Here is a 14,715-nt window from a genome sequence, read left to right on the forward strand (position 1 = left end):
ACCTATGCTTAAAATTCTCCTTGACAAAAACCTGAATGGATAAACTAGAATTTAGGATAATATTAAATTTATATTGCACTTTTTAAAAATTTTTACTTATTTATTTTAGAGAGAGAGAGCATGAGCGGGGGGGAATGGGGGGAGAGAGAATCCCAAGCAGATTCTGCGCTGAATGCAGAGCCCGACCTGGGGCTCGATTCCAGGACCCTGGGGTCATGATCTGAGCTGAAATCAAGTCCAATGCTTAACTGAATGAGCCACCAAGGTCCCCTTGCACTTCTTTATACAGAGGACTAGAAAAATATTAAGACATTAATCAGCAACTAATTCATCACTTTTACCTGTTTTGATAAAAGACTTAAATGCAAAAAATGAAGTAACATTGCATTAGATACAAATACATTAAGTTGACAAGCCAACATCTACCATCGTATTTGGAGCACATCACATTCTTTTTTTAAAATATTTTATTAATATTTATTTGAGAGAAAGAGAGTACAAGTGGAGGGAGGGGCAGAGGTAGAGGGACAAGCAGACTCCCCGCTGAGCATGGAGCCAGACACAGGGCTTGATCCCACAACCCCATGATCACGACCTCAGCCAAAGTCAGATTCCTAACTAACTGAGCCACCCAGGCACCCTGAGGAGCTCATCACATTCTTATTAGATGTTGGAATGACTTAATGTAGGAATTCAGTAATTGCTCAGTCAACCGACTAAGGGGTTAGTCAATGAGAGTGTTAAGCAACAGGGGAAATATGCGATTTAAAAACACACAAAACAGGATCTACAAATATTTGTGGAACAACTCTGACATGCCAGGCATGGTTCTAGACACAGGGGATATAGCAGGGAACCAAACCCCCTGACCTTAGGGAGCCTGCATTCCAGCAGGACAGCGTGTACAAAGGTACACATGTGATATTTCCTGAGCAACTCTGGGAAACCCTCCCTGATCAATAAATCACTCCACAAACCACAACTTGGCTAAGAATGGCTGCAGTGCTGGTTTCGGAGGAAATTTTAAAAAGCCCCAAGTGTTACAGCAACACAAAGAAAATCTGTTCTATTCCCTAAATGAATATATCATCTCTTGGTTGACTACGGGAGCCTATTAAAATGTGTTGTGAGAAGTGATTTGCTGCACATAAAAAGTCAAAGCCTCCTTGAACCTAAACAAATATTGCCAACAGCTGCAGAAAAAGTGTTAGCGTTTTGAGTTTTCTAAAATGAATTACTGAAAATAAGGAAATGCCTCAGTACCCGAAACAAGAATACATGACCATTAGTAACAGTCCAGCACTTCACTCTCCTGGCTGTTTCTGTTCGATGGCACAGCAACTGCGGGCAAGCACAGAACTGAGCTCATCTACAACTGGTCAGCTCCAGAAAGGACTTCCCCGCTGGAAAGAAAATGTGCAACAAGAATCAATCATCATCAGGTAATGAGGAGTTGAAAAAGAGCCTGAAGAGAAATATACTAAAATGCTTTCAGGGACTATCTTCACATGGTGAGACTATGGATTAAAACTTTTATTCTTTATACTTCTCCAATTTTTCTACAATGGAAATAATGAGAAAAAAAAGATAAATGCTTTATGAACTGAGAATCTTCACAGTAAAATAAAATGCTACTCCATTTCTTAAATGCTAGGAGCCTCTAACACTGGGATACCTAAAGGAAAAATTATTTAATTCATCAAAAGACACAAGAGAAAGCTACATTCTTTGCTTTTTAAACTATCTTTTCTTTAAGTGATAAGAGGTAATTTTGAATGCATCTTCTCCAGGCTGTATTTTCTGGTTTAACAATGGTCACTTGTGTGACTGATACAAGTATTAAATTATTTTCTATAAAGACCAGTTGGCTGTAACTTATTAAGATATCACAAATTATACATTACTCAAGAAATGGACAATAGGAATACACATATCAGTTTCCACCCTAAGAACAATTCTTGGAAATGCCTCTAGGTTTGAATTATTTCCCTCTTTACAAGGGCCCACAGAAGTTCAGAGAGATCAAAATACACCAACTCTTCATAAATTAGCTATTTCTATGGAACACCGGTCCCCGGTCTTCCACCATCACTGCTCTGTCAGCGTATCAGCACCACATCTGATGAGTAAATGACAGGAGACAGCAACAGGGAGAAAATGGAACGGGAAGGTCTGGTTTTCAAGCCTCTATCATATAACATACATTGCAGGATTAAAGTGTTTTCTGATGATGGAAAACAACTGAACTCAGGGACAGCTACCTCTTTTATGACAGGTTTTTAAACCTCATCTTCAAGCTTGCTCCTGCTCTGAACCCCATTTCCCAATCATCGGATGGTGGGTTATGAAGCCAGAGAACAATTTGTTACATCTCCGAATGCCTCTCCCTTCAAGGCCAGATTCCATCAGTCTTCCAACCAACAGCCTGAAATATACGACTGTGGTCTTAGGTTAAGGTCAGCGCTCAGGGTTACAGACACGAGCAGAATGATTTCTATATGGGCAACAAAAAAGAGCCAGAACTCTGGCATCCTCAACCAGAGTCATTTACAGAGAAGCAGGACAGCAGGGGCCCCAAGCTGTGAGGCAAAGGAATCTTTAGGGTTTCCGGCGATTGCAGATTTAGGATACGGTACTAACAACCCCAAAATGAGAGGATAACCTGAAGTATGTGAGTCACAGCCTCACCAAGTACCTACAACCCTCAAAGCACTTCGTCACTGGCCCGTTTCTTTTCTTTTTGAGGCAGGTCTCCCAATGGCTGGCTAGAGAGTTTTTTTTTCCAGCCTTTATTTTTAAGGCTCCTGCTGCCAACACCTGTCTCAATTGTCATTGGCTGACCCCTAAAGATGGGCGTGAGATTTCCCAATTTTAACGGACCCCAAGAGAACAATTCTTTCTGCCAGGCTCACATTGGGTACGAAAGCCTTCAACTACCTGACATTTCTTTTAATCAGTTATACTGCTTTGGGGCTCATTTTACAAAGCCATCTGGCTTTGCAAACATCAATGCAAAGACTATGAAAAAAACCACTTTTTTTGTGGCCCTGCAATGGGGAGCAATCTACTTCAAAGTATGTTAAGCTCCAAGGGCTCTGGTGTAGAAATAGCTTGCTAAGATTCCTCATTGTTCAGACATCCAAGGAGCCTAGCCCTCTAGAAGATAAAAGGATTCTTCTGAAAGCACCATGTAAAGGAAAATATTTGTTCAGTCACAGTGTCCCTACAAATGTGATCTTATGCTCCATGGCTGGGTGTCTAAGAAGATGAAAATGAAGGGGCCTTAACAGATCTGGTGGAGACCTGGTCAGATAAATTAAAGGTTGGGGGACATGTGCTACCCTAAATTGGATAATGCTGAGGTGCCCTCCTTCCTGTGAATATTCTACTCATTCTTACAACATGTTCCATAACTCAGGATGGCATCAAGGAGAAATGCTTTGATTCCTTTTTTTTTTTTTTTTTACTACTGAATACAACTGCAATTATACACACACACACACACACACACACACACACACATATTTCAACTGCAATTATATTTAAAATATCTTTATATTCTACTGCTTTGAGAGGTTCACTTTTGAAGTTTTCTATTCATACACTTCAATAGTCCTACCCCTTTCTAAGAGATTGTAAGCTAGCCTTTGAAAAATCCAATAGTAGGAGAAAGTACCAATGGAAGTAGTTCTTTTTTTTTTTTCCTCCAAAGAGCTATTTCATTCATTAGAATTTCAATGGTAGCAGAAATGACAACAGAAAACTCGAGGAGACTGACATTTCAACATTTAGATGTACAAAAATATTGTGGGGACAAATAACTCGGGGTCAAATTTAATGTGTCATTTTAAAAAGTCATCCTCTGACATAACCTGGAAGTTAGATGCAGCTGGCAGTATATGTCCCCAGCTCACAAGAGGTTTCCCCAAAGAAGTAGCTATTTCTCTTTAAGGCACAGAGAGGAAGGGTCACTGACTACTGACCCAGCAGCTTGACCTGAAAAAATGGAGCAGTCTCAACACAGTTCTCAAGGAAGAAACACCCTGCCACCAGAAAGGATAAGTGCTTACGTCACACTCACAGGTGATTTACAATTTCTGCCATCAGCCCAGGGACAGGGTGGGATCTCACTCTTAAAAAGACATCAATCTTCTCAGATGATACTACACTTCTCTACCAGCAGACCTGTTTAAAATCAAAGCAATATGGAAGTCTCACACTTACACAGGATCTGTTGCGTCAATATTTTCTTCTACCTCCCATGTGTGGAAGGTTTAACATATTCTAGCAATAGATTAAAGCAAAATAAAGACGAGAAACTGGTGATACTCTACTTTGAGACAATTTAAGACAGTGCCAAACACATGAAAGTGATACTCAGGGAGGGTAACATTTTAACAAGGACAAGAGAATAGTATTAAATTACTACAATGTTACGGGAAGTTACATTTTACCTTGGTCGTTTGGAGGCAACCTTTGCAAATCTTAAAATGAAAATCTACGAAAAATATTTACTGTGATTCAGTTTTAATTTCTAGCTTAAGATTTTTTCATTGTTTAAAAGTACACTATCACATACGGCTGGTTTACTTCAGTTGGATCCAGATTAAGAATGCCTATTAGTTACTAAGGTGGGTTCCAGTGGACCTCATCTCATTAGGTCCAGGAATGATATCCGTAGGCTTCAGGAATATTGCTTTGAACCCAATACCTGCAACGTTCTGGGAGCTACAATGCTGCTTTTCGGTCAGCACAGGAGAATCATCACCTGCTCAGTATCTTTACGTGAAGTGCAAGGATTCAACAGAACCCTTGTCGATGCATTGAAATCAACACAGATGGTGATTTCTATCTAATGTCGCAGATGTGGGGGATTTTCCTCCTCCTTCTTGCAGTCCTGTGAGCATTACTCTGATTATCCTAGTGCTTGTCTCCTCCCCATGCAGGACTTCAAGGCCTCCAGTCAGAGTGGCTTTGTGAACACAGTGCTGGTAACTGTAGGTGCAGTAGTTCTGGCTTCGGGAACAAAAAACTGTTGGCGATGAACAGCCACTCCAACCCCTGACCACAGATGGTGGTTTATGTTTGTTGTTTATGTGGTTCGTTTATGGTGGTTGTTCACGTTTATTTGACAAACACAGGGAAGGGTTCTCTATCCTATTTTAAACAAATTTTCCAGAGTCTCTAGCATCAGGCAGCCCCCCACTATTTAACGTTGTTTTTGAAAAAAATTCCTTTATGACTAATCTTATCATATCCTAGTTTACTGTTTTTTTACTATGATTTTCAGTTCCTGCAATAGCTTGCATATATTTAAAAACAATTTCATCTTAAAATTAACAACGTAGAATTTATATCCATGATTGTGTTTAAAATATACTCCAATTATATCTTTTTAAATTTATGTTTATCAACTCTCAATGTTGATCCTGATTAAAACTTGAGTACAGGAAACAGAATCTGAATGGATCAAAATACCGCTTCTTGGACAACCCCAGAAACATGATAAGTCTTTTATTGAGCACAGTTTGTATCATTTGTTACCTATGACAGAACATGATCCACCGCTCTGGGCTTCTGGTAGGCCCAACTTGTTCAACGGCTTCTAAATACCATTTCCTCTGTCACTGAAATTTCCACTATGGGACTGCAGAAGACATTCCTTCCATTTGGTTCATCTGACATGAACAGCTCAACCTCCACACACACTGTTGAAAGCATCCTTGAGCTTTAGACAAAACAAAAACAAACAAGCAAATCCATTCTAAAACCAGCAAAATTTGCCATACCCCAGTCAGGGCGTCTTAGTATGTTCCTGAATGAGTCGTGCTGACCGTTAGTGGAAAGTAGTATTAGAGGCCAGAATCCAGGTACCTGGACTGTCTGCGGGACGGTACTGGATCTATGAGCTGGATGGAAGCCGGGAGCTAACTGTTCATGACCTTCTTTAGAACAGAATAGAAAAATTCTACTTGGCTATGATTTAATAAAGATTCAAAGTTCACATCGACGGTTTAAATTTAACTCTAACTAAACTAAGTCCTTTTTTTGGTCTCAGTGTGAATAATTTAAATGAATTCCCTCTCTCTTTTCTAAATTACCATCTTTAATATTCATACACATGCCAAAAATTGCCACACCAATTAATTTATTTGAATTATAATACCATTAAAAGTACAAGGAATCTCATTTTTTAAAAACATAATTGTATTTCATTCAATAATAATCACAATACGTTAATTATTTTACCATTTCATTTTTGGCTACAGAACTAATGGTTTTTTCTAATCAATCAAGTAAACACGGGTGGAACCTACATGGGGATGTTTGGCAGATGGCAGAAATTGTAAATCAGCTGCGAGTGTGACGTAAGCACTTATCCTTTCTGGTGGCAGGATGTTTCCTTTCATAAGCAAAACACAGACTTTGTGTGTATTTGTATATATACTATCTGTAAGACAACACTACTATTATCTTTAATCACACGCAGTCTTAGTGTTTAGCTACAACATTTCAAATCCCCTCAGAAAAACACAAAGTTATTTAGTGTTTTAATATTAAATGTAAAGTTTCCAAAAAGCAATTGAGAATAGCAGTGAACGCAATTAAGTTATTATCACATTAACGTAAAGTTAAGAATTATCAAAAACATGTAAAATATTAGACAACTTTTCCCAAAACTTCAGGTGTGACAGTTTCCTAGGTCAAGATTATTTAAGTTTTAGAAGAATGAAATCATAAAAAATCACAAAATACATGGTTTGTTATGCACATCTACAGTTTACATTATTTTTAAAGCCGTCAACCAATCCAGGTTTGAGTATATTTTATAGTTTGGCACATAAACAGAAATACAAAGTATTATAAGGTCACAGTCACTAAGAGCATTACACTGTAGCTTTAATGCGATAATCTAATTTTTGGATAGATTTCAACATGTCATGCCTGTAACCCCCATTTCTCCATTTTGAGGTAACTGTACAATTATCACAGAGACAAAGTAAAATCAGATTTAAAAAAATCAAAAGTCACATAAGAAATAAGGCCTCAGTTCATCAGTAAATATTTTCCGGTTAGTAATATCAAGTGAAGAGATCCCCAAACTGAAAATTATTAATTTTTAAATTCTATTTATCATACGTCATTGTATTACCTTTTATATTCAAAACATTTAAGATAAAATTCCCCAACTTTAAGTTTTAAATTTATTTTAACCAGAGTATGAAAAAAACAAATGGCTAAAAACAACAATAAAAAGTATGAGAAGACCAGTGAAGGACAACTTACCAGACATTGCAACTCACTAGGAAAGCCACTGCATTCAAAACAGAATGGTGTTGGCACAGAGATGGATAGGGATCAGAATACAGAGTCCAGAAATAGATCCAAATATATATGGCATCCTTATACGTGACAAGATAACATTTCAAGCCCATGATAAAGGTTCTTGTAACAATTAGAAACTAATAAAGGCAGAATCCTACTTCGTATCATGTGTACAACTTAAAAATTGCAGTAAGAGTTGAAGGTTTTAAAAACTGGGGAGAAAATATAGGAGAATATTTATATGACCTTGAGATGGACAAACCACTCTGAACAAAACAGATGATCTCAGAAGCAATAAAGAAAAAGACGTATTTGATTGCATAATAATTAACAATTTTCATGTGGCAAAAGACATCACACACAGAGAGAAGAACAGTAAAGATATATTTGCACACACATATCCAAGGATTAACATTTCTAAAATACAGTAACTCTCAGAAAATATAAAAGAAAAACACTACCAACCAGAAAAATGGGCAGTGGAGAAAAGAGAAATTCACATGGATAATAAACATACGAAAATATTCTCAACATCAACAGTAGTAAAGAAAAAGTAAATTAATGATCAGTGATAATTAGTGAAGAAAAGAGAAGTGAAGAAAAGAGAAATTCACATGGATAATAAACATACGAAAATATTCTCAACATCAACAGTAGTAAAGAAAAAGTAAATTAATGATCAGTGATAATCAGATTGGTAAGAATTAAAAGGAGCAATGACATCTAATGCTGATGAGAATGTGGGAAATGGGAGCTCTTACGTGCATATATCATTTGCTATTCCCTTGAGAAAAATAATTTAGCTTTATCTGTTAAAATTAAAAATACACATACCGTTTGACCAAGCAATTCCACTTCTGGGAATCTATCCTATAGAAGAAGAAAAAAAAAAAGGACCAGTACGTAAGGACGCAGGTACAAAGATGTTTATTGCAGCATTGTTTGTTGAGTGATGGGGGGGGGGGAGGTGGAAATAGCATGAATGCCCAGTGATGGGAGAAAAATGAAATGTAGTATATCTATAATATGTAAGAACAGGAAAAATCAGTAGATGCTAACTTGGAGATAACAAAAGCAAATTGGTAAGGTAAGAAAAGCAAACTGAAGAGTAAGTGCCATAATCCCATCCTTACAATGGCAGCCACAGCAGAAACAGAACAACGTGTGTGAATACACTCATATGTACATGAAGGAAGGCATGGAGGAACACACACCAGACTGACAACACCTGCCTACGGCTCTAAGTGGAAACAGGGATTAGAAGGGAGAAGGGTTACTTACTTTCTCTTAGTGTTATTTCTGTGCTGTTTCATTAGTGGCTAGGGGGTACCACGTTACTCTTATAATTTTCAAAAATATACTTAAGAGACAATTATTAGCTCTTATTAGTGGTAGTAGGGCAGTATTTCCAGACATTCATCCTCAGTAAAACGGTAGCAAATAAACAAATATTCCTTTCTTTGCTTATGCCAGTTACCACAGTATTCATCTTTAATTGCTTGTCCAGTAACCATTCCACCTCTCTCCATATGTCTATTAGCCATGTGGTTTGGGTGGGTCAGACTCCCAGGGACCCCTGACTGGTCTAAGCCAGTCGACAAGGAACACAATTTGAAGCCACTTCTAGAACTTCAATTTTCTAGGAGTCACATTAAAACAATTTTTTAAAAACACGTGGAAGCATTTCTAATAATGCATTTGCATTCTAACTCAATAAATCCCAAGACACTACTGTTTCAACATATACTTAACATACAAATTATTAACTAGCTATTCCACATTCTTATTTCATATCTCAATTTAGACAAGCTGTATTTCAAGAGCAGAAGAGCCATATCTGGCTAGTGGCTACCATACTGGATAGCATCGGTCCAAGCAAATGGAAGAATTGTTTTAATGTTACCATATTCAAGGGGGACATATAATTTAAGACAGCACACTTAAAAAAAAAAAAACTCATAATGATAGGAGAAGAAATACCTTGTCATGATGAGAATGAATAAGGAAAAAGTAACCCCGAAACTGCTGGCAGCCATGTGTGAGCTATGAAGGAAAGCGCACGTGGGGTGAAGGAGAAACTGGGTCCTGTGTCAACAGTGAACGTTGGGATCAACCCCTGCCAGAAACCTGGACCATTTAGCTACATGAGCTGGTAAAGTTCATGTATATTTTTAGCCACTTTGAGTGAGGTTTTCTATGACCTGCAATCAAAAGTATCCCAAATGATACTCATCTACGGCCAAGGCCATGTCTAATCAAATAATTTCTTCTTAGGCAAATTAACTCAGATGTTCAATATTTCTCCTATTTATTTGTAGTCAAGCCATGCTTTTGTTAAACTGTTTTATTTGGTAACATTTTTAGACATCCTCTAGAAATATGCCCGAAGATTTCCACAGACTAATTCCTCATCATCTGGAGTAACTGCCCATGGTCACTACTCAAAAGAGTAGTTCTCCTCAAGACAATGCAGACAGGAGGTGCCAGAGAAACCCATCCATTTCACTCTCATTCTATCCTCTTTTCTAGTCCTTCCCCTCCAGACCAGGGTTCCCCAACTTGAACACTATCGACATTTTGGGGAGATAAGACTTTGTTGGGGGGATTTCCCTGAACACTGTAGAATGTTTAGCAGCATCCCACTAGATGATAAAAGAAATCCCACTCTCCCAGTAGTTGTGACAATCAAAAATGTCACTAGACATTGTCAAATATCCTCTTTGTGGACAAAATCACTCCTGGTTGAGAACCACTGTTCAAGATCAACCACCAGTTCAGGTGCACAAGTAACCTTCATTGTTCTGTTAGACTGAGTCACTGCGGAAGACGTTAAAGTATGATGCTAGCCCTCTGTTTCCTGCATCATAGGCTTTCCATGAACACATGAGGTTCTAGAATCTCGTCTGTTCATGTCTTCCTCCTCCCTTCCTAAGTTGACCCTGAGCTCTCTATTACACTCTTCTTTCCAGAAGAAATGTGCCTACTTCCCTCTAACTTCAGCGTGAAATCATAATCTGAGCTGCTCCCAGAATGAACCACCCAACCATTTTTCTTGGGCTTCTCGGAGGGGATTTTTCTGATACAATACTTGTTCATTTATGGTCATTCATTCCTCAAGTCAGGTTCCCTGCGCTGTGCCACCCAGCTCTTCCATCAGTCCATCTTAGGGGGCGACTCCATCCCTATCTCTCCACACTGTAACAACCCACACTTTATCCCCCCTAATCCATCTCTAAGACTAGTGTTTCATTGTGACAACCACTGGAAAACTTCACAGCTTCTCAAACTGATCTATAAAGTTAATTCAATTCCAGTAAAAATCTCAACAGGTTTTTGTTTTTGTAGAAATGGACCAACTGATTCCAAAATTAAAGAATCTAGAATAGCTAAGACAATTTTGGGAAAAAATCAAGATGGAGAACCAACACTACCTAATATCTAAACTTACTATAAAGCCACAATAATCAAAACAATGTGGTATTGCTATAAAGACAAATAGGTCAATGAGAAAGAATGTAGTCCGTAAACAGACACACACAAATAAAGACAACTGATTTCCAACAAAGGTAAAAAAACAATTCAGTGGAGAAAGGATCGTTTGTTCAACAAATGGTGCTAGAACAATTAGATACCTACATGCAAGAATATGAACGTCAATCCATACTTCACCCATACACAAAATGAATTCAAAATGGATCATAAACTTAGAACTCATAACGGTAAAATTCAGAACTATAAACATTCTGGAAAAATAGGAGAAAAGCTTTGTGGATCTGGATTAGGCAAAGCTGGCTAAGCATGTTCATTTAAAGGACAAACTGCTAACACAGACTTCATCAAAGTAAAAAACATTTGCTCTGCTGTGAAGAGACTGAAAACACAAGCCACAAGTTGGGAGAAAATTTACCAACCATATATTGCAGTGTTATCTATAATGGCCAAAAACTATAAGCAACGCTAATGTCCATCAACAAATGGATGGATAATCAAATGTGGATAATCAAACTGTACCCATTCAATAGGATGTTATTTAGCAATAAAAAGTAATGAACTATTAACATATGCTAGAACATAGACAAACCTCCTAATAATTAAGCTGAGGGAAAGAAACCAAACCAAAAAAAAAAAAAAATGTACGAACAGTATTGTTCCATTTACTTAAAATTTTAGAAAATGCAAACTAATCCTAAGGGATGGAAAATACTAGGAATTGTCTGATTCGGCATGCGGAGGTGGAGGGAGTCCTAGCAGATCAGTAAGAGGAAACTTCTGGGCAACACCGTTGTTTCGTTCCCTTGATGTGATGGTGGTTTCCCGGCTACATACATATGACAAAGTTTATGCAATTGTGGACTTTAAATTAAATGCAGTTTATTGTATGCCAATTGTTCTTCCATAAAGCAGTTTCTTTTTCCTATTTAAAGGTGTTGGCGGGCGGGGGGGGGCACTGTTAGCTGTTGGGGAAAACATTAACTGCTAGACCATGTAGGGCTATACTGTCCTTAGCACAGCTGAAACTGGTTCATGCTACATAGAATTTCACGAGAAGAAGCTGCTTTAGAGTGTTCTGTGTGCCTGTTTCATACTGCTTTAAATTCTGCTGCAGAGTAATACAAATGAAAACCAAAATTCCTGGGTACTTAGCGTAATACAGCCTAGGTGATGTTAAATAGGAGCCTAAAGCCGTGTGCTGGACAGGGAGAGATCTGACAAAGCCTCAAGAAGTACCAATTTCCACTATCTTTACTGTAATTACCCTTTTAAGTATCTCCCCAGACAACCACCACCATGACCGTTCCTCCTGTGGTTTTCAAGATAAGTCTGACCAACATCTCTCAGAAAAAAGGAAAAAAAAAAAAAAAAGAGAGAGAGAGAGAGACTAAAGCTAAGTGGCCTGAATTCTCAAAGACAATAATTAAGAAACATGCTTTAACCAGATGTTTGATGACAGTATTTTTCCCTGCAATTCTATCAGAATCGACTGCATTTACATACAAATTGATAATACCTTGGAATCCCACCTAAAAAAAAAAAAGCCAACACAGTTCCCCTAAGACATGAAACCCATGTACTGATCTATTAATTCTTTTTCAGTATGTGATGTCAAGTGCCATTTTTAAAATATACTCCATTGCCTCCAAGTGCTTCTTTAATCCACAAGGACTGGTTTTAGCATTTAAACTAATTTACCCTAGACATAAAAAACCTTCTGCTTATTCTCCCAGATAATTGATTCTTGATTTGTTAAGATACTAAACACTACGCTTAAGACCCTGAAATGCTAAACCCCTGGTGAACTCACTCATGTGCCCCATGCAGACCAAATACCATTTAGTGCCTCAGCAGAGAGGCCAAGGGGAGCTAAGAAAAGAACACACCCTCGCCTTGTCCTGCTGCCAGCTCAGAGGGACAGTCCCCACTGTCCCTGCATTCAACATCATCCTTCACTCCACAGCAGCTATGGGGGGATGTCATATGGTGCCAGCTTCTCAAAGCAAATACCCTCTTCAGTTCTTGGAACATGAAAATAAACCCAAAAGATAAGCTCTGCCTCAAAGCTGGGCTAAGGAAAAGCACAGACCACCCCCAACAATAACATGAAAAGACAGCCCTGGAAAACCAGGGTTTAATAAGAGATTGGCACCGAGTGCTAATGCCATTCCCGTGTTAATCCCATTGATCTGGGTGACACAACCAAAGTTAGAAATGACTTTTCCTATGCAATAAAGAGTACAAAGCATATGCCAAACCAGTATTTTCCAATAGAACAAGAACACTTTTCACATGAACATCTACAAAATATGCAAATATTTCTTGAAAGATTTTATAGTTCTAGAATAAAGGCATTTCAAAATCTTTCCCTCAATATAATATGCATATGGAATTTATTATGATTACAAACTTCATTTTTAAAAAAATGAAAATGTATCCTTTTTTACTAGGTCAGACGGATGTCACCTATTTCCACATGCAAATAAACACAGAGCATACTTAATGAAACCCCCCCCCCCTCATTACAGAACTCTCTGTATAGAATTTCCTTATGGTACTACTCAAAAGTTACCTGGGTGACATATGAGGTGAAGCAAAGCCTAGAAGGCCATGAGAAGAGACATGTACAGTTGCTGGCATGTTCTATGGTCTCATCTTATGTTCCACAACCCGAGCATGGAGAAGCCCTCAAACTCATCTGAGGAGAGGGGACTTCATAGAACAACATGTGAGAAGTCAGTGCATGTGTATTCAGATGAAAGAAACGCCCACCAGGATTCTCAGAGGGTGAGACCCCTCTTGTAGAAAAACAAAGAGGGAACCCTCAAATATCTTCTCCCCAGCTGATGAGGTTGGACAGTCAGCTGCCACAAAGAGTAAAAGGGCAGGGAGCTGAATTCTCAGGAGTCAGAACAGCTGAGGAAATAGGAGAGATTCTAAGGAGAAATACCAAGATACACGTACGATCTCGCAGCTACCACCCACCTCTCCAAGGTCCCCCTCGGAGGGCCTCACTACCACACCACAGGGTACCGAGGACAACACAGAACCTGGCCACTTCGCTCATGTCTCACTGCATAAGGGACAGCACTTACTGCAGCTGGGAATGGCACATTGCACCAGCCTGGCCTCCCTAGTCTCCTGATCAGTCTGAGTAAATTTCGTTCCCTGGGAGTCCTGGCAGGTACCTTGGGGTTTTCCCTTTGGTTGCAGTTTTAAGTGTAAACACTCAAGAAGAGTTGGGGCCGAGCTTTCCAGAATGTTCCAAGAAACCAGGACAAGCATGGTGAAGTCAAGCATACGGTGTGGCGTCTACCGTTTATTCGATCCACACTGTGGACCTCGATGCTAAAACTCCTGTCTTTCAGAACAAAGCATACCCACATCCTTGCTGAGTATGTCTTTCCAACTCAAGTACACTCGTAAAAAGGAAAGGTTGCTTTCCAATCCCTGGAGGGTAGGAACCCCAAATTCTGGTCACAGTCAAGGAACTTGCCCTAAGCACAAGCAAATCTCAAATCCTTTGTGTTGTTAGTTCCACACTTCTCAAATAAATCTATGTTTAGTCAGATTTCTGTTCAGGTTTCTTCCAGGTATGAAATTCTGACTCAGATTTTCCATATGGACGTAAATAATAGCCCACTTCATTTTCCTCAACACCTGTCTATCCCAAAACACAATTGCAAGAAGTGATCTGTATACTATGCTGAAAAAAAGGATGGGCAGGTCTAAAGTGGGGGTTTATTTTGGAAGAGGGCCACTGAGCACACAGAGGTCCCTCACAGCCTCATGACACAGAGCCAGAACACGTGTGGGGTCCGTCCCCACAGCACACCTAGAAACCTCCTGTTACCACGCTTGACCATCATGGGATACAAGGGAAAGATCTACCCAAGG

At 38.9% G+C, this 14,715-nt stretch overlaps 1 protein-coding gene across 1 annotated transcript in view; it reads right to left on the reverse strand.

The window, feature by feature from the left end:
- Nucleotides 1–208: 208 nt before the first annotated feature.
- Nucleotides 209–14,715, reverse strand: part of LOC121100713 (microtubule-associated serine/threonine-protein kinase 4-like) — a 294,690-nt gene continuing 280,183 nt past the window's right edge. The window contains exons 5-6 of the mRNA XM_040622218.1: nt 8,161–8,196; nt 209–1,403 (exon numbers count right to left, since the gene is read on the reverse strand). Of these exons, the coding sequence (XP_040478152.1) occupies nt 1,370–1,403; nt 8,161–8,196 (70 nt within the window). The 3' untranslated portion in view covers nt 209–1,369. The remainder of the gene's footprint in view (nt 1,404–8,160; nt 8,197–14,715) is intronic.

The sequence above is a fragment of the Ursus maritimus genome, unplaced genomic scaffold (assembly GCF_017311325.1).
Source record: "Ursus maritimus isolate PB19 unplaced genomic scaffold, ASM1731132v1 scaffold_5, whole genome shotgun sequence".
Lineage (NCBI taxonomy): Eukaryota > Metazoa > Chordata > Mammalia > Carnivora > Ursidae > Ursus > Ursus maritimus.